The 19,615-nt window shown below is 42.3% G+C and overlaps 1 protein-coding gene across 1 annotated transcript in view; it reads left to right on the forward strand.

Annotated features, from left to right (window-relative positions):
* LOC127618936 (uncharacterized) overlaps positions 1 to 19,615 on the forward strand; it is a 163,607-nt gene that overhangs the window by 23,353 nt on the left and 120,639 nt on the right. Inside the window, 2 exon segments of the mRNA XM_052091638.1 lie at positions 6,755 to 7,268; positions 16,901 to 18,264. Of these exon segments, the coding sequence (XP_051947598.1) occupies positions 6,755 to 7,268; positions 16,901 to 18,264 (1,878 nt within the window).

Below are 19,615 nucleotides of genomic sequence, written 5' to 3' on the forward strand. Positions count from 1 at the left end.
ATGGAGCACAAAGACATCCCAAATCCTATACTTCCAACGGCGGGAGTCCGTAGGAACATCGCAGCGGATGGTGGTGCTGGTCCTCCTCCTGGAGGACACCATGACAACGGGACCTTAAACCCTGGGATTGACCCAGGGAGGGTCCTGTCCGACCACATCACCCCATCCAATGCACTCATGCACTGTCGGAGACCAGTTGTTATGGGAACCTTCAACGCATGCACAGCGAGAGAAGAAGCGAGGTTAATAGAACTTGCACATTGCGCAGAGGAACGGGGAGTGGAGATCCTGGGGGTCCAAGAACATAGGAGAGTGCACATTGAAGACCCGATACTGTACCACAGAGTGGAGAGAAGCACGTTCATTTCCGCATCAGCGTGGAAGAACGATGCCCAAGCCGCAACAGGAGGTGTAGGGTTAATGCTGGGCCCACGGGCACGTAAGGCTCTACATCGGGTTTACCACCACACCGACAGGATTATGTGCGCAGAGTTCTCGGGTAACCCAGTAACAACAGTCATAGTCGTGTACTCACCCACCAACGTGGCGCCATCTGACGAGGTGGAGAAGTTCTTTGAGGACCTTGTAAGAGCGGTCCGCGGCATCCCAAGGCACAACTTCCTGGCAATCCTTGGGGACTTCAATGCGAGGCTTGGACCAGAGGACATACCCTTCCCTTATCACGACTCTACCAACCGCAACGGCACCTACCTCACTGCCTTCCTCACGGAGCACGAGTTACTGGCGGCAAATACCATCTTCTGGAAGAGAACAGGAAAGAGGTGGACCTTCCGGGACCGAGCCTCAGGAATGCTACGGCAGCTAGATTACATCCTAGTGAGGAAGAAGTGGAGGAACTCCATCATGAATGCTGAGCCATACGGCACCTTTAGTTCTGTGGGCTCAGATCACCGCGTGATCTCAATGAGGGTTCGTTTGAGCCTCAGGGCCCCCAAACCAAGTCCCAAAATCCGGTATAACTGGAAAGCTTTCTCAAGTGACCCTGGCCTTCTAACCAGATACACAGAGGAGGTGAGGAGACGATTCCAGCAGCTGGACAGGGGAGCGGAGGCAAGCAGCGAATACAGGAGATTCGTCACAGTGAACGAGGAGGCGACCAGACTCTGCGTGCCTAAGATGGAGAAAGTCAGAACCTCCCTGCGATCAAAACATCCAGAGGTCATAGCAGCACGTGGGATGGCGGAGGAAAGCCGCCTCAAGTTTGAGCGGGAACCAACTGAGGAGAGGCGCAGTGAGCTGAACGAAGCCAAACAGTTTCTTTTCAGAACCTATGATACCATCAAAGGGGAAGAACTGATGGAAAGAGTGCGGAGGGTGCAGGCGGCGCATGGGGAACAGCAGTATGGGGAAGCATGGAGGGTCATCAATGAAATGACGGGGCGGAAGAGGACCAAGGAGGGACAGGTGAAGGGACACAGCCCGGAAGAGAGGGTGGCGACCTGGTCAAGCCACTTCAAAAGGCTGCTGGGAGAAACAGCAGACGCAGCTGAGGAAGAGGAAATACCATCAGACCTCCCAAACCTGAACGTCAATGACGGTCCCTTCACACTCGGTGAGCTCGTCAGGGCAAAAGCCACAGTAAGAGTGGGAAAAAGCGCTGGTCCGGATGGCATACCCCCAGAGGTGCTTAAGAACTGTGATCTTGATGACATCATTCTAGAGTTCTGCAACCTTGCTCTGCTTCACAATCGGCAGCCTGATATGTGGTCTCTATCAAACATCGTTCCATTGCCCAAAATCCGGAGACCTCTCGAAGCCGGACAACTACCGAGGTATCAGCCTGACCTGTATCACTGCGAAAATCTACAACCGCATGATTCTAAACAGGGTCCGGCAAGCAATCGACCCTCACCTGAGAGTAAATCAGAATGGCTTTCGAGTAGGGCGAACTGCTACAACCCAGATCTTGGCACTCAGGAGATTGATAGAGGAGGTGAGGAAGGACAACCTGACTGCAGTCTTATGTTTCGTAGACTTCAAAAAGGCATTTGACTCGATTCATCGAGGCATGATGGTGAAGATCCTGAAGGCATATAGAATTCCTCCGAACCTACTCCAGGCAATAGAGTCCATGTACTCAGGAACAAGGGCCAGGGTGGTGACTCCAGATGGTAACAGCGAGGAGTTTGACATCCTGGCTGGAGTTATGCAAGGGGATACATTAGCCCCCTTCCTCTTTATCATAGTCCTTGATTATGCGCTCAAGAAGGCAATCAGTGGGCGAGAGCAGGAACTTGGCTTTATGTTGACACCAAGGAAGTCAAGTCGGCACCCGGCAGTAGTCTTGACAGACCTTGACTATGCGGATGACATTAGTTTGCTCTCCAATAACATGGAACAAGCTCAGGAACTACTACGCAGGGTGGAGCTAGAGTGCACTAAGGTAGGCCTTAGGGTAAATGCAAAGAAAACAGAGGTCATGACCTACAACGTACCACCGGAACATCGACCTCTGATAACAGTAGGAGACACTGTGCTGAAAGAAGTTGAGGACTTTAAGTACCAGGGGGCATGGGCCAACTCAACTGAGCAAGATCTAAAAGTGAGGAAGGCACTTGCATGGAGGGCCCTGAACGGCATGAACAGTGTATGGAACTCCAACCTCTCCCGCCAAATCAAACTCAGCTTCTTCTACGCGACGGTAGAGTCTGTTCTCCTCTATGGCAGTGAATGCTGGACCCTGAATCCAACCCTAGAGAAGTCCCTGGACGGGTGCTACACCAGGATGCTGCGCGCAGTGCTTAATATCAGTAAGAGTGTGCATGTAACCAACAAAATCCTGTATGAGGGAGTATCAAGCGTGAGCAACAAGATTGCTGTGAGGAGAATGAGACTTGCAGGACATTGCCGAAGGCATCGCGAGCTGCCAGCCAGCAAGCTGGTGCTATGGGAACCAACACATGGCCATCGGTCAAGAGGACGTCCCACGCTAACATACGTGGACATACTCAAGAGGGATACAGGAGCCCAGAGCACCAACGAACTGGCCGGATGCATGGAGAATCGGGATGCCTGGAGGCAACGATGGAAGGCTCGTCTGAGGACGACTTAGAGAGATCATGTGCAAAGTTGATAGTGATTTATCCAAAAAGACTGATGGATTACTTTTTCAAGGCAATGCATGTAACAATAATGTTTATAAATTACATATAAATGTTTATGCATATTAATATACAGTGAGCAAAGAAAAGTATAAAACATAATTATCATGCTGTTCATCCAAGTTGCAGTCTGCTTTTTTCCACACAAATGTTCATAGAAGTTGGTAGATCTGGGTCCTAACTAGTATTATGATTGCCAGACAGATTATTTTAAGGAGTTGGAAGTTGGCTGGAGTGCCCCCATTTCAGGAGTGGTGTTCAGAGATGGCCAGAGTGGCAGCTTTTGAGGAGGGGGCATCCAGAAGACTGGGGAGTTTAGACCTGTTTGTGGAGAAATGGGGCAAATATCTGTCTTTTTTGCAGGGCACCTTCAGGGAGGGACAGTGGAGAGAGAGGTGTAGTGGATGTGTGTGATTAGCATATGTGCTAAGTAGTGAGGGATAAATATTGATTCTGTTTGTATGTTTTGCTGTTCTTTGTTTAATAGATGAATCAATAAAACAATTGGCAATGGGATGGCATGTAATATGCATTGTAGGGTCAAGGAAAAAGTGACAATAATAATAATACAAATATTATTAAATAAAAATAATTTTCTGATATTTTTAAAATATTTGTTATGGGATCAAATCAGAATGGGAGAAGAAGGGTGGAGAGGAGATTACTGAGAAGACTGCAACAAAACTAGAATATTTCCTTTGAACTTAACTTCTTATTGTTTTAAAATTATGCCATTTTAAACAGTTCGAAGGTTTTAAAATATAGAGTTCAGCATCAACCAAACAGTAACCTTTTTTATTTATAATAATAACAATAACAACATATTTTGGCAATTGTGATAATGACTTTATTAAATGAAATCATCAAATGTATTGTATCAATCTGCATAAAAAACTATTTATTTACATGAATGCTGTGTTGAGAAAACAGCTCCCAAAGTCACCAGAACTGAACAATAAAACCCAAAATGAGTTTTCTCAAACGCGTCCTCCAGTCCAGCAGGAGACGCAAAAGCGCCATTAAACACGAGAAGAAGAAGATTTTATCTGTAAGTGTTTGAATGTTTGTGAGATTATGTTTGTGAGTTTGTGTTCTGAGCATGTTGTTTTTCCTCTCTTTGGCGTTTTAATGGTCGCAATAGAAGATTATTATCGTCGTTTGTGGCGGTTTTGTGACGGACTCTTTAAAATATTCAATTTCAGGAGAAACAAACAAAAAACGTCGGAGCCCCTTCAGGGAGAATTTGTTTTCTGAAATAGTTTTACTTTCCCTCGCAATACATTTACCATTATTTTACTACAGTAACCGTATTTTAACCATTATATTCGTAGCGAAACTATAGTACTACAGGACAACGAATACTGTGTTTAATAAACATACTTGTGTGATTATTCTGGTTTTACTACAATAACTGTAGTTTAACTGTGATTTCTGAGGTAATTTAACCATTGTATTTGTAATAAAAACCAAAGTAATCACAAGATTAACCATGAATAATCTATATTAAACATGGGTTTTGGTCCCAAAAGAAATTAAAACATGTCCCACCTCAGTCATGTTTACTACAATATTACTATAGTAAAACCATGTTTCAGACCAAAAACATCACACTGTCATGGTAACTACTATAGTAAAGCCATTATTTTCTATTGTATGTTTTTAGGCTTCAGTGTGTTTTTATTTGACTATAGATGTATCGTGATTAATCTTGTGATTATTATGGGTTTACTTCAAATACCAAGAATTTCACCTACTGTTGCACTTGTGTACATGACAATAAAGTGATTTGATTTTAAACTACTACAGTAACCAGTTAAACTATGATATTTGTGGTCAAACCATAATAACACAAAATTAACCACAGTTTTCATTTTCCTGTTTTATTAATAGTCTATGGTGTCACTTTGAATGTAATTGTTAAAATATGGATACTGTAGTAAAATCATGGTAAATTTAACACAAAACTTGATCAATGTCAGGCCAGAGAGAGGATGAATATTTGAAAATGCCCAATGCGCTCCAAGTCCTCGTTGTGGCGTAGTGACTTGCCTCAATCTGGGTGATGGAGGACGAATCTCAGTTGCCGTCAATCCGCACAACACATGCCCCACCGAGAGCGAACCACATTATAGCAACCACAAGGAGGTTACCCCATGTGACTCTACACTCCCTAGCAACCGGACCAATTGGTTGCTTAGGAGACCTGGCTGGAGTCACTCAGCACACACTGGATTCAAACTTGCGACTCTAGGGATGGTAGTCAGCGCCAATTCTCACTAATCTACCCAGACCACCCGAAAACATTTTACAATTATGCTTTTTTAAATGGTTCCAATGTATTAAAATATAGAGTTTGTCAATAATCTAGTTTCCATCCACGTTTTGTTATCGACAAAGTGAAAATGTGTAAAAAACATTTGCTAAATTTGCTGTCTTCTGCCTGTTTCCATAAATGGCCTTTTATTGATAAAAATGGTGTGCGTGATGACGTCGTGCTTAAAAAAACACTTTGTCATATAAGTTTTGGTTTATCGATAATTGTGTACCTTTCGCCTCCCAGATGTCCCTAATGTTTTGAGACAATGCATTGAAATTGGCCAGCTTACTGGCATTTTAATTTCACAAATAAATGCAATCAGAAGTCGAGGAATTGCAAAAGGGAACAGTTACCCTTCTGATAGGACTGTAATATTGGTCCTGATGTTGCGCCTGTTGCAGGTTGCCACCGGTTCCGACCCAAAAGTGAATCGTCATGGGGAAACTTTCGGTCTTAGTATAAGGACAATCCATCAATGTATAAATGCGGTGTGCACAGCTATTAAAGAAAAATGTATGTGGTGTAATATCAGGTTTTACATATATGATACATTCCTGATATTGTATTTTAAACAAACATCTTATCTAAAGCATCGACATCACAACTGCATTATGAAATAAAAAAGCTTATTCCAATTGTAAAATTGAACTAAAAAAAAAAACAGCTCCCAAAGTCACCTAAATGTAACAATAAAACCAAAAATTAGTTTTCCCAAACGCATCCACACTCCATTTGTGGGATTTGTATTTTCTTTGATATGAATTTTCTGTGATGGACACTTTAAAATATTCAGTTTCAGGAGAAACCAGCAGAAATGTGAGAATATCATTTTTAATTTCTGATAAATGAGCTCGTTAAATTCATCGTCTGATTTTAAATGAGTTCAATGAAGGTGAGTATATGTGAAAAATGAAACCAAACTCCAAGCACACATTTATATTTATAGGCTATCATATCAGAAACAAAGTTATTTAACAGAGCTGTTTATAATCTTATAATAATGTTTTTGAGTTTGATGAATGTCAGTTTATTATAATAATGATGTTTTTATGTTCAGATTTTCATCATGAGAGAGCAGGTGGATGTGATCTGCTGTAAATCAGTAGGAACTGATCTGTCCATGCTGGATATTGATGATTTCATCACAGAAATCTCTCAGCTGAAGAAAGAGGTGACGTCACTGAAGACAAAACTGATGGAGAGAGACGACAGGTTACAGGTTAAACATTCATTTCATCCTTAAAGTTGAGATTGTAAGCTTTCAAATGATGTGATATGATGAACGGTACAGATGTGATTGTGTTGTGTTTGTCAGGAGCTGGAAAAGGTTTCCTGTCAATCTTCAGTGTGTGTGACTGATGGGACCTCCACAGAATGTCAGGATTCAGTGTGGAGCGGCAGAGATCAGTCCACACCACAGCGACTGCTGGACAAACTCTCTGAACAGAGATCCAGAGACACACAGGACTCACAGCTCACTTTACTCTGTTCTACTGACTGTAATCAGGGTGATCAAACCCCCACAGAGTCTCAGACTTCTGTCTGTAGTGCTGGAGAACAGCAGATACTGCATATACCAGTGAAGATGTGTTCAGTGAAGCTTCTGGACTGCAGGAACCTGATGAAGATGAGAGGAGAAATCAAAGTAGAGGAACAACAGAGTGATGATGATGATGATCAAACCTCCACAGAGTCTCTGACTTCTGTCTGTAATGCTGGAGAACAGCAGATGCTGATGACACCAGTGAAGATCGAAGTGAAGCAGGAGGAGATAAATGAAGAAATCACAGCAGAGGAACAACAGAGAGATGATGATTATATTTCTTCAGGTATGTTTCTTCCTTTAATAATTTAAATTTTCATGTCAATCGACTGTCATTTTACTTTGTATCATTCAAATTCAAAGTTTTCAGCGGCAGGAACTGGGAGACTAGTCGCGATTGAGGGAAAGATGAATGCAGCAATGTGAATGGAGATTCAACTTCTCAGATTATAGGAGAAATATTGAAACTTAGTATTGGAGGAGGGAGTGTGGGCTAGGATTCTAAAAAACATCAAATCTACATCTATAGATGCAAGGGTAGATCTTATGCAATTTAAGATTTTACATAAATTCTGATGGACCCCCTATAGATTGTATACGCTTGGTCTTAAAGACACAACCAAATGCTGGCGAAGCCAATCAGAAGATTGGGTCTTCTGATCTTTGTTAATATCAAATAATTTTTGTTGAAGGTTCAGAGTATACATTGTGTGATGTATTGGGCCCTCAAATTTCATTTTGCCCTAGACTCTGTTTTCTAGGCGATGGGACAGTCATTAATACAGGGATGGGTACATAAAAAATTGGGTCCTGGCTGGTGTTATGATCAGAACACAGGTCTTCCATAGGGGATGGAAGTCGGCTGGAGCGCCCTCGTTTCGGAAGTGGTGCATGGAGATTGGCAGAGTGGTGGCATTTGAGGAGGCTGGGCAACATGGGTTTATTTAAATATAAATAAAATAAAAAATGGGGCTGTTATTTTGACTTTTTGGAGGTCTTTTGGTGGGGAGGCAGTGGAGAGATATAGATCATGTTAAATGTGTGTGTGCGTTCTTATTGTTATTTTTTTGAAAATATACTTTTTTCTAAATACTTTCTGTTAGGTTATTTTTTTATTTATGTGTCATTTTTTTATTTATTATCAGACCACTGAGGTGTGCGTTTGTGTCGGGGGGTGATGGGTGTGATGTTCGGAGGGAAGGGTTTTAAGTACATATAATTTAATTCTGTATTTTCTGTCATGGTTTTTTAATCTGTCACTGGAGTCCATAAAAATGGTTAACAACAAAAATGTTGAGAATCTCCTAACAAGGCCACATGTCACAGTCTGGGTAGATTAGATGGTAAGTGAACAATCAGTTCTCGTGGTCAACTTGTTGAATTCAGGCAGGAGTAAAGACCTGAGCAATATTGACAAGGGCCAAATTGTTATAGCCAGATGACTGGGTCAGAGCATCTCTGAAATGGCAAGGCTTGTGGGGTGCTCCCTGTAAGCAGTGGTGAGTACCTACCTACATTGTTCTGAGGAGAGACAAACCACAATCCGGCAAAAGGTTGTTGGGCGCCCAAGGCTCATCAATACACAAGGGCAAGGAAGGCTATCCCATCTGGTCTGAATGTCTACTGTGGCAAAAGTCACACAAAATTTTAATGATGGTTATGGTAGGAATGTGTCACAACACACAGTGCATCGCACCCTGCTGCGTATGGGGCTGCATAGCCGAATACAGGTCAGAGTGCCCATGATGACCCCCGTCCACCATCGAAAGAACCTACAATGGGCACGCTAGCATCAGAACTGGGCCTTGAAGCAGTGGAAGAAGGTCGCCTGGTCCAATGAGTCCTGTTTTCTTTTACATTACTTGGACGGCCTTGTACGTGTGTGCCATTTACCTGGGGAGGTGATAAACACAGAGAGGGAGTCTGCTTCACGGATGGAGTTGGGAAGGTCATTCCACCAACGTGGTATGATGAAGCTGAAAGTCTGAGAAAGTGTTTTGGTGCCTCTTTATGTTGGTACAACAAGCCGATGTTCCATAGCTGACCGCAGGGTTCTAGTGGGTGTGTAGCTCTGCAGAAATGATTTTGGGTATGTTGGAGCAGCCCCAGTGACTGTTCTGTATGCCAGCATCAGAGCCTTGAATTTGATACTTGCATCAACCGGTAGCCAGTGGAGAGAGACAAGGAGTGGTGTAACATGTGCTCTCTTTGGTTCATTGAAGACCAGACATGCTGCTGCATTCTGGATCATTTGCAGAGGTTTAATTGCACATGCAGGGAGGCCAGCAATTAGAGAGTTAAAGTAGTCCAGTCTAGTTATGACAAGTGACTGAACGAGCAGTTGTGTGGCATGTTCAGATAGGAAGGGTCTTATCTTCCTGATGTTGTAGAGTGTAAATCTACATGATCTTGCGGTTTTTAAGATGTGGTCCATGAAATTTAGTTTATCAATGGTTTCTCCTAGATTTCTGACCATTTTTGAAGGCATTACTGTAGTCGAACCCAGCTGCACTGTGATGTTGTGTTCAACAGCAGTGTTGGCTGGAAAGACTAGGGGTTATGTTTTGGCTGGATTGAGTTGCAGGTGGTGTTCCTTCATCCAGGCCGAGATATGTGCCAGGCAGGCAGAGATTCGAGCAGTCACGGTAGTGTTGTTGGGCTGGAAAGACTAGTAGAGTTGTGTGTCATCGGCGTAGCAGTGGTATGAGAAACCATGTGCCTTAATGATGGGTCCCAGTGATGTTGTGTGTATATAGAGAAGAGAAGTGGCCCAAGCGCTGATCTCTGAGGTACCCCAGTAAGTAGTTGATGTCGCTTGGAAACCTCACCTCTCCAGGCTACCTTGAAGGACCTACCTTAGAGATAGGAGTGTAAAAGAATCAATGGAAAGGAGGCGAGAACCGGCTTTTCAATACAAATAATTGTTTAATGATAAACTTAAAAGAAAACACAAACATGACGGACATGTCCGTAAACGATCTCTCTCTCCCGCACGATCCTCTGCAGTCAGCCTTTATCCCTCACGGAGGCATAATTAGCCTAATACCGGACCGGGTGTGTAGGATCATGACCCGGCCCCACCCTCCTCCCTGCCACATTCCTCCCTCGTTCTCTCAGGCTGGGTTATAAAAAAAAAATTAAAAAATGGGTTACACATCTGACCCTTCTGGTCAAAAATCAATATGAATACCAAAGGAGCCCTTGTTTTAATACTATAGGAAGGCTTGAGGGTGGCCGATAAGAAGGACATGGGAGGCAGGTTACTCCACTCACAGGTTAGTATTTTAATGACCACACTTCAGCGCTCACAGCCTCACACAATACTCTCTTCAGCTCACAATAATAAACTCTTCAGCTTCACAATAATATACTCTTTTGCTTCACAGTAATAACTTTCTGGACCCAAGCTCTCTTCCCGTCTGCTGGTTGTGTGGCTGCTTTATGCCACTCTCCCCATGATCACTGGAATTAGAAACAGGTGTTAACTTAATTTAGCTTAGGTGTAAGCGCCCTTACCACTCTCTCTCCGGATGGGCGCTTGACCCCCAGCTATGTGCGGCTTTATCATACGTGAACGCCTGTTGGCACTGCTCCGTCCACTCGACCTGGTTTGGAGCCCCTTTTTTAGTGAGATCAGTCAGCGGGATGTTGACGTCCAAATCATTAGGTTCAAACTTCCTGTAATAGCCAGCCCTAGGAACTGTCTCACCCCATTTTGGTCTCTGGGCAGGTCGCAATCACCGCAGTTTTGTCAATTTGGGGACGCACCTGGTTGTGGCCCAAGTGGAACCCCAGGTACCGTACCTCCACCCGCCAAATCACGCCTTTCTTGTGGTTTACAGTGAGCGCCGCCCGTCACAGCGATCTCAGAACTGCCCTCAGATGCTGCATATGCAGCTGCCAATCATTGCTATAAATGATGATGTCATCTAGATAGGCAGCAGCATAAGCCAAATGCGGCTGGAGGATGCGCTCCATGAGACGCTGAAAGGTAGCCGGGGCCCCAAATAAACCGAACGGAAGCACCACAAATTGGTGCAATCCAAATGGCATGAAGAAGGCTGTTTTTCCACGGGAAATTGCTGTCAAATCCAATGTCGAATAAAATGATATGCCCCGTATCCATTATTGCATCCAATTCCTCCCAAACTAGTTTCTTTTTGTGTTCAGGCAAGCGATAGGGACGGCTAAGTACCACCACTCCTGTTTCATTCTCGATATGGTGCTGGATGAGGTTCGTTCGACCTGGTAGAGGAGAGAGCACGTCTGCAAATTCTTGTTGCAACTTGGCAACACCTGTGAGCTGGTCTCAGGAAGTGACCTGAGTGTTATTATTACGTTTTTTTATTCACCTCCGGTCCGACCTCCGCCTTCTCTGGAACTACTGTAGCCAACGTCACGGGGACCACCTCCCTCCACAATTTCAGGAGGTTGGGGTGATATATTTGATGTGCACCCTCTCTATTGATTCACTTTACCTAATAATCGAGATCCCCCACTTGTTGTGTGACCTTGGCGAGTAACTTGAAGCTCGATGTAGGGAGTAATACAAGTACCTTATCTCCCAGTGCAAATTCACTCAGCCATGGTCCACTGTTATACAGTTGGCTCTGTCATTCTTGAGCTTGGAGCAAATTCTCCTTTGTTAGTTGCCCCAAGTTGTGGAGTTTTCTCTAAGATTAAGAACGTACTAAATGTCATTTTTGCTATCGGAAGGTCCCTCCTCCCAAGCTTCCCGGATGACGTCAGTCACCCCGTACGGGTGCAGCCCATACAGCAGCTCGAACCTGGAAAACCCTGTGGAGGTTTGCAGGACTTGTCGCTCCCAATTTCTGGCATCCCCGTGCACACCCCCTGTGGACATCACCACCAATGCCCGGCCAGTAAAATCCCCTGAGGATAGGAGGTGCAACAGCCCCCCCCCCAACTTCATCTTGACGTGGAGCTGACAAAGATGGCCCCGGCTCCACCTCCCCTGCCAGAGCATCGCACACTTCACATCTCACTGATTTTATGCAGAATCCATCTGCACATTTTCCATTTAATACATTCAGAATTTCAGGCCAATTAGTCCCCAGAATCAGCAGATGGTTGATGTGGGAACTAACTGCAGCCACCACTCTGTTTTGTTCCCAGAAATGTATTTGCAAGGGTCACCACAGGGTATTTGTGAATATCCCCATGCACACACTTCACCCTCACCATTTTAGCTGTGCCCAATGCCCTGTGTTGAACCAAGCTTAGGTGGATAGTGATTTGATTACAACCTGTGTCCACCAACGCTTCTTACCTCTATCCGGTACGCTCCGGCTCAGTTGGGGGCAGCCTGCGGGGAGTCGGGGATCCGGACCATTATCCCCAGCTCCATCACAGGGCATTGATCTCGGAAGTGTCCCGGATCCCCGCAACTCCAGCAGGCCAGCCCAGACGCCACGGCCACACCTGCGTCGGCGGACACTTCCACCTGAGGGGGAGATTAGCAGGGCGCTCTAGAGGCAGGGGTGTGTGCCAACCACCTTGCACGGGGAACTGATTTTTATTAGGGGTTCAAACCCAAAGGCCTAGAAACCTATAGTATTTGTTATGAATTTTAGGGGTTCAAGTGCTTGGCACTGAAACCCTATTGTAATTGTTAAGATTTGTATTATTGCGGGTTCAAGCGCTTAGCGCTAGGTGACATTAGGTGATCACAAGTAGAACAAAACGTATATCTCCCATTTCATTTCCGTCATGAACATTTTTGCGCAAATTTGCAAAAACAATTTTTTCTTACTCCAACGCCATATGTTCGATTCGCAAGCAAATAGGGATGTGTCTACTATGAACCCTCCTGACAAAAATTTATCAAAGGAATTTTGATTCGTTGAAGCATTGCGAAGATATAAGCCAACAAATTGGTCAGGCATTGTCCATTTTGTACATATTGACCAATATCTGCCAAATGAAAAGGCCAAATGTTACTAAACTTGATACACATGTACAACAGCACATTTTGAGTCTGCATACAAAAAGAATGTGCCTATATGGGGCACTACAACTAAAAAATACTCATAACTCTGTAACTGTATATTTGAAGTTGAATATTGGTATGCTTCTTGTAGGGCCACATGCTTACATATGGCAATATAATTTTTACTTCTACAATATGACTTTGACAAATAAAAAAACATGGCCACCAGCAGCCAATTATATTTCAGCAAAATGGCTGTATAAATGGTGTGTTGTATATTATCCAATGTTACCTGCTATTGTGAACTACATCTAGGACTCCCTAGGTCAATAATTATCAAAGAAAAGTTTAACTTTATTTATTCATTTAGTTATTCAGGGGCTGCATTTATCTTGTAGGTTTGACCGAGTGTATCCAAAAGCCTATTATTCCTAAAATAAATAAATAAATAAATAATCATTTTTGGAGATTGGGTGCTTTGTGGCTTTATCACAGTTAAAAGTTTTTAAAAAAATGACCACCAAAACAATTATCCTTTTTCACGATCATTGGACAAAAGACATCAGTCATATTTAACACCAGTTTGCAAATTCAGCAACTTACAAAGTACATATACATTTATACAAATACATTATATTTGCCTTTCCCAGCTGCTCCAGGAACACCCTCCTCTTTTTCCACTTATCAGGCATCCAGGTAGGGTTGATCTTGTTCCATATCACGAAGGCATTGTATGAGGACACATCAATGATATTATGGAAGATGACCAGGGGCCAGTGGGCAGTCATCCTCCTACAGCTGTAAGTTCCAATAATCTTGTCCAAGTTGTCCACGCCTCCTTTGTTGTGGTTGTAGTTCAGGATGATGGCTGGATTCCTGTCCTCATGATCACTGATCTCAGCCGTTTTGCACAGTGTGCTCAGGAGGACCACAATCTTGTTCCTCTTTGGAAGGTAAGAAACTAGAGTGGTGGTGCGGGTGAAGGCAAACTTTAATGAGAAGGCCTCTCTCCCCCTTGTTGCAAGGAGTGCAGGAGGGAGCTCAGGCTTGTTCTTTCTAACTTTGCCAACCATGGTGATCTTCCTCTTCAGGAGCTACTGGCTGAGTTCGATAGAGGTGAAGAAATTGTCACACGTGACATTGTGCCCCCTCAGTCCATCTATCACATCAAGCACAACCTGCATCCCCTGGTTCTTCTCCATGCCTCCACTGGTCAGCTTCCCTGTGTAGACTTGCATCTTCCAAGCGTAGCTGGATTGTGCATCACAGTCCACCCATATCTTGATGCCATGCTTTGCTGGCTTGCTAGGCATATTCTGCTGGAAAGGACAGTCTCTTTGACAAAAGAGATTACTATCAGTAATTAGTTTGAGTGTCACAGAAAACAATCACATAAATCAATGATATTAAAGCAAATACATAATAGCACATAAAGCAATACATAATACAATTAACAGTGAAAATCACTTATTACAGATATGAAAATAAAAATATACCTCTGAATGGAACCAGTTGCTCATTCACTGTTACTTCAGGCCCAGGGTTGTAGAGGTATGGCAGATGCTCCACCCACTTCTCCCATACCTCCCTTATGGCCCCCAGTTTGTCTCTCACACATCTTGCAGGTCTTGACTCACGGTTATCAAATTCTAGCATTCTTGAGAAAGTGTGAAATACTTTCAGTGGCATGGAAAATCGCCATTCCACTCTCTGCATCCCAGAGACTACACGTAGCCTCGCCTCGGGACCTATACACACCCGCTAAGATTAGCAGACCTATGTAGGCAAGCAGGTCAATCTCATCCATCCTTTTCCATTTGTCTCCATATTACGGAAACCCTCCAAATTTGTCATCTCTAGGATTATTTTTTCGATCGCTGGTGTGATGAACATGTAGAATGTTAAGGTGATGTCCTGGGCATGGGCAACTGCCACCCTTCCCTGGTTGTCATATGGTGACAAGGACCATTTTATTTTGCTGTTCTTTGACAAAAATGTCTCTTTTTCAGCATGGGGGATTTCTTCATCTAAAGATGATGCATTGTGCTCTTGGTTGTATTCTTCCCCATCTTCTTCTTCAGCTAACTCCTTCTTCTAAATCATTGTTCACCTGTTCCTCCTTGACATACCACCTGTTGGTACTGAAATGTGCACTCATGGCTTCAGAAAAAAGAGAGAACTGAGGTCATTGTCATTTGCAGCACCTTTATAGCCTCTGACTGCATCTTGTAGGGGCCAATGTCTGTCCTACAATGTCAGTCAGGCAAATAAAAAACATGGCCGTCAGCATCAAATCAAATTTCAGCAGCTAATTACATCATATCTGAATGGCCGACCATTACGAAACTTGAGATATTTATAGACAGTGTTAGAATGAGGCTGTGTACCAAGATTTATAAAACATCGGCCACAAGGTGGTGCTATAACAAGGAAATTTACATTTTCACCAGTAACACCACAAGCGAGTTGAATAATCTCAAAATAATTTTTTCCTCTTAATTCCTTTCACCAAGACCTACAAAATATGGCATTTTATAAAATGTTTTCTGAAATTCTAATTTTCTAAAAAGATACTTTTTCAAACTCCTAGGCCGTATATCAGAGTCTTACAAAAATTGTTGTGTGTCTCCTATGCTAATACTAACCCAAACTTCTAAAACTTTTTTGGAGATTGGGTGCTTTTTGGCTTTATTTTATTTATTTTAACAGTTAAAAAGTTTAAAACAATTACCAACATAACAATTATCCTGTTTCAGGATTGTTGAACAGAAGACATCAGTCATTTAACACCAGTTTGCATACTCAGCAACTTACTGAAGTACACACACACACACACACACACACATATATATATATATATATATATATATATATATATATATATATACAAATACATTCCTTTATTGCATACTTTGAAAGTTCTTAAAAGGCTTGAACCCCATTAATTGCTGCTTGCTGCTATATTTATTATTATTATTAATCCGCCACTAAACTGATTGGGCAGAGCAAACCATAAGGCCTAGAGACTTGAATCTTGGTCAGGTAGTAGTAGTATTGCTCGTTACTCAGAAACACAGACTTGGCCAAATCAGTCAATAGGGGGCGCTACAGCGATCTAAAACGCGAAACTGCTTATAACTCCTAGACTGTTTGTCGTAGAATCAAGTGCTTTATATAATTGGAATACTTGGCTCAAACCAAACAAATGTAATATCTCCGATTTCATTTCTGTCTTTAGAAAATTATCCTGACAAAATATACACAAGCTTATAAATCCTAAAAGAAAAGTCAAAACTTCACGAAAGTAGGTGAGCACAAGCAACATATAATTCTAAAGAAGCATACAAACGTTTATAGAGATTGTACAATAGTTGGCTCTATAACTGTTATAAAACTTTACAAAAACATATATTCCCATAGTAAATAGCCTGTATTTGCTGTAAACCTATGATCTAGGTTGCATGCTTGCTAAGTAAAACGTAATACTTTTATGTATATTATTATGTTTTATAAAGGCCTTAAACCACTTGAACCCCGTTAATTGCTGCTTGCAGCTATATTTATTGTTATTATTACACTTTATAGCATTAGCTTAAAAAAAAGGTGACTATCTGCGCTCACAGATGTGCATCTCTGATATTAGCAGCATATTTAGTGCTTATAAAGTGCTGAATGTGAGATGACTACAATAAAATTAGCTTCAGCAGTGGCCCAACTTTCACAGAAATTTCAATGCAGGAAAAACCCTAAAGAAAACTTGGGCAGGTTTTTATTTAAAACCCTGATGACTATAATCATTAAATGCAGTTATTATAAACTGTATGAATAAATACAGTTTTCACAACAAACATCACAAATGTATACTGGAAATTTGTTGTGTTCTGGTATTGAATTATGCTTCAGTTTGACTCGTTTTTACATTTTTCCCTCTTGAATTTATTTTTGTCCAATTACTGTGTTTATTTTAGAGCTGATGGAAGCGAAAGAGCAATGTCAAGAACTGAATGAAGTGGAGGAGAATCTTCAGTGTCAGAAACATCATGATTTCACAACTGGAGAAAAATCTTTGAGTTGCTCAAAGACTAAGAAGAATTTATCACCAGAAAACCAGAAAAGAAGAGCAGCCAATAATGCTTTCACCTGCTCACAGTGTGGAAAGTGTTTCACAAATAAAAGCCTCTTGAAACAGCACCAAAGAGTCCATACTGGAGAAAAACCTTACAACTGTTCACACTGTGAAAAGAGTTTCAATTACTCGCATAACCTGAAAACACACGAGAGAATTCATGCTGGAGAAAAACCTTACAAGTGTTCACACTGTGAAAAGAGTTTCAGTCACTCACAAAACCTGAAAACACACGAGAGAATTCATACTGGAGAAAAACCTTACAAGTGCTCACACTGTGAAAAGAGTTTCATTCAGTTACAAAACCTGAAAACACACGAGAGAATTCATACTGGAGAAAAACCTTACAAGTGCTCACACTGTGAAAAGAGTTTCACCCGGTCAGAACACCTGAAAACCCACAAGAGAATTCATTCTGGAGAAAAACCTTACAAGTGCTCATACTGTGGAAAGAGTTTCACTCAGTCACAAGACCTGAAAACACATGAGAGAATTCATACTGGAGAAAAACCTTACAAGTGCTCATACTGTGAAAAGAGTTTCACCAGGTCAGAACACCTGAAAACACACGAGAGAATTCATACTGGAGAAAGACCTTACAAGTGCTCATACTGTGAAAAGAGTTTCATTCATTCAAAAGACCTGAAATCACACAAGAGAATTCATACTGGAGAAAGACCTTACAAGTGCTCACACTGTGGAAAGAGTTTCAGTCACTCACATAACCTGAAAACACACGAGAGAATTCATACTGGAGAAAAACCTTACATATGCTCACACTGTGGAAAGAGTTTCATTCATTTACAAGACTTGAAAACACATGAGAGAAATTATACTGGAGAAAAACCTTACAAGTGCTCACACTGTGAAAAGAGTTTCACAAAGTCTCAAGACCTGAAATTACATGAGAGAATTCATACTGGAGAAAAACCTTACAATTGCTCGCACTGTGAAAAGAGTTTCACTCAGTCACATCACCTGAAAACACACCAGAGAGTTCATACTGGAGAGAAACCTTACATATGCTCACACTGTGGAAAGAGTTTCACTCAGTCACAAGACCTGAAAACACACAAGAGAATTCATACTGGAGAAAAACCTTACAAGTGCTCACACTGTGAAAAGAGTTTCATTCAGTCTGCACACTTGAAAAAACATGAGAGAATTCATACTGGAGAAAACCTTTAAGTGCTCACACTGTTTTCCCCCAACCATGACACAAGCCCGGATCTGTCTGATTCTTAAAAAGGGCAAAGATTCAATAGAGTGTAAGAGTTACCGTCCAATTTGCTTGATCCAGCTAGACGTAAAAATATTGTCATGTTTGTTAAGATTAAGTAAAGTTACATATAGATCAGGTAGTTTTTATTCAAGGCCGCAGCACTTCTGATACATTTACATTACTTTATGCACACCTGGTAGCAGTGGTACAAACAAATTAATTAATTTCAGAATATTTTACTGTGGATAGGGGCACCCGGCAGGGTTGTTCTCTTTCCCCATTATTCTTCTGTCTTGCCCTGGAACCATTAGCAGCCGCGATAAGAAGGGAAGATGATTTTCCAGGGGTGATGGCTGGAGGTGTGGCGCTTAAATTTTTCTTTTCGCAGATTATATTTTATTATTCGTCTCCGCCCCTACTAGATCTATGCCTTGTCTCCACAGAATTATTTACTGCCCAGGAATGGCTTTTCAGCCAGGCACCTTTCAGTGGCCCCAAACAAGGCAGGGTTGCCTACTAAAGCTAAGCAGGGTTGAGCTTGGCCAGTACCTGGATGGGAGACCTCCTGGGGGAAACCCAGTTTGATGCTTGAAGTGGTATTAGGGAGGCCAGCAGGGGATGCTCACCCTACGGTCTGTGTGGGTCCTAATGCCCCAGTATAGTGATGGGGACACTATACTGTAAAAAGGCACTGTCCTTTGGATGGGATGTTAAACCGAGGTCCTGACTCTCTGTGGCCATTAAAAAGGACACTTCTTGTAAAGAGTAGGGGTGTAACCCCGGTGTCCTGGCCAAATTCCCCCCATTGGCACCTATCTATCATGTCCTTGTATTAATCTCCATCCCTGAATTGGCTACATCACTCTATTCTCTCCTCCCCACCAATAGCTGGTGTGTGGCGTGTGGTGGGCGTTCTGGCGCACTATGGCTGCCGTTCTATCATCATCCCTATGCTATGTAAAGCGTTTTGGGTGCCTAGAAAAGTGCTATATAAATCTAAGGAATTATTATTATTATTATTAAGTATTTGGGTATTTTATTCTCAGAAATGTGTGTGATTTATTTAGTTAATTTTGACCTGTTAATAAAAAGGTTTTCGAGCTATGTGGGCAGATGGGCTTCATTACATTTATATTTGATTGGGAAGGTTAATGTTATTAAAATGAATTGTATTCCAAAATTTCCTCTCTATATTCCCCTCTCCCTGTAGATGTTCCCCTCTCTTATTTCATGAAATCTGATAGCTTAGCAAAGTCCTTCATTTGCAATTGTAAACATCCCAGATTACACTTTAGTAAATTACATAGGCTGATTGACAAAGGTGGGCTAGGCCTA

The sequence above is a fragment of the Xyrauchen texanus genome, chromosome 25, assembly GCF_025860055.1.
Source record: "Xyrauchen texanus isolate HMW12.3.18 chromosome 25, RBS_HiC_50CHRs, whole genome shotgun sequence".
NCBI classification, from domain to species: Eukaryota; Metazoa; Chordata; class Actinopteri; order Cypriniformes; family Catostomidae; genus Xyrauchen; species Xyrauchen texanus.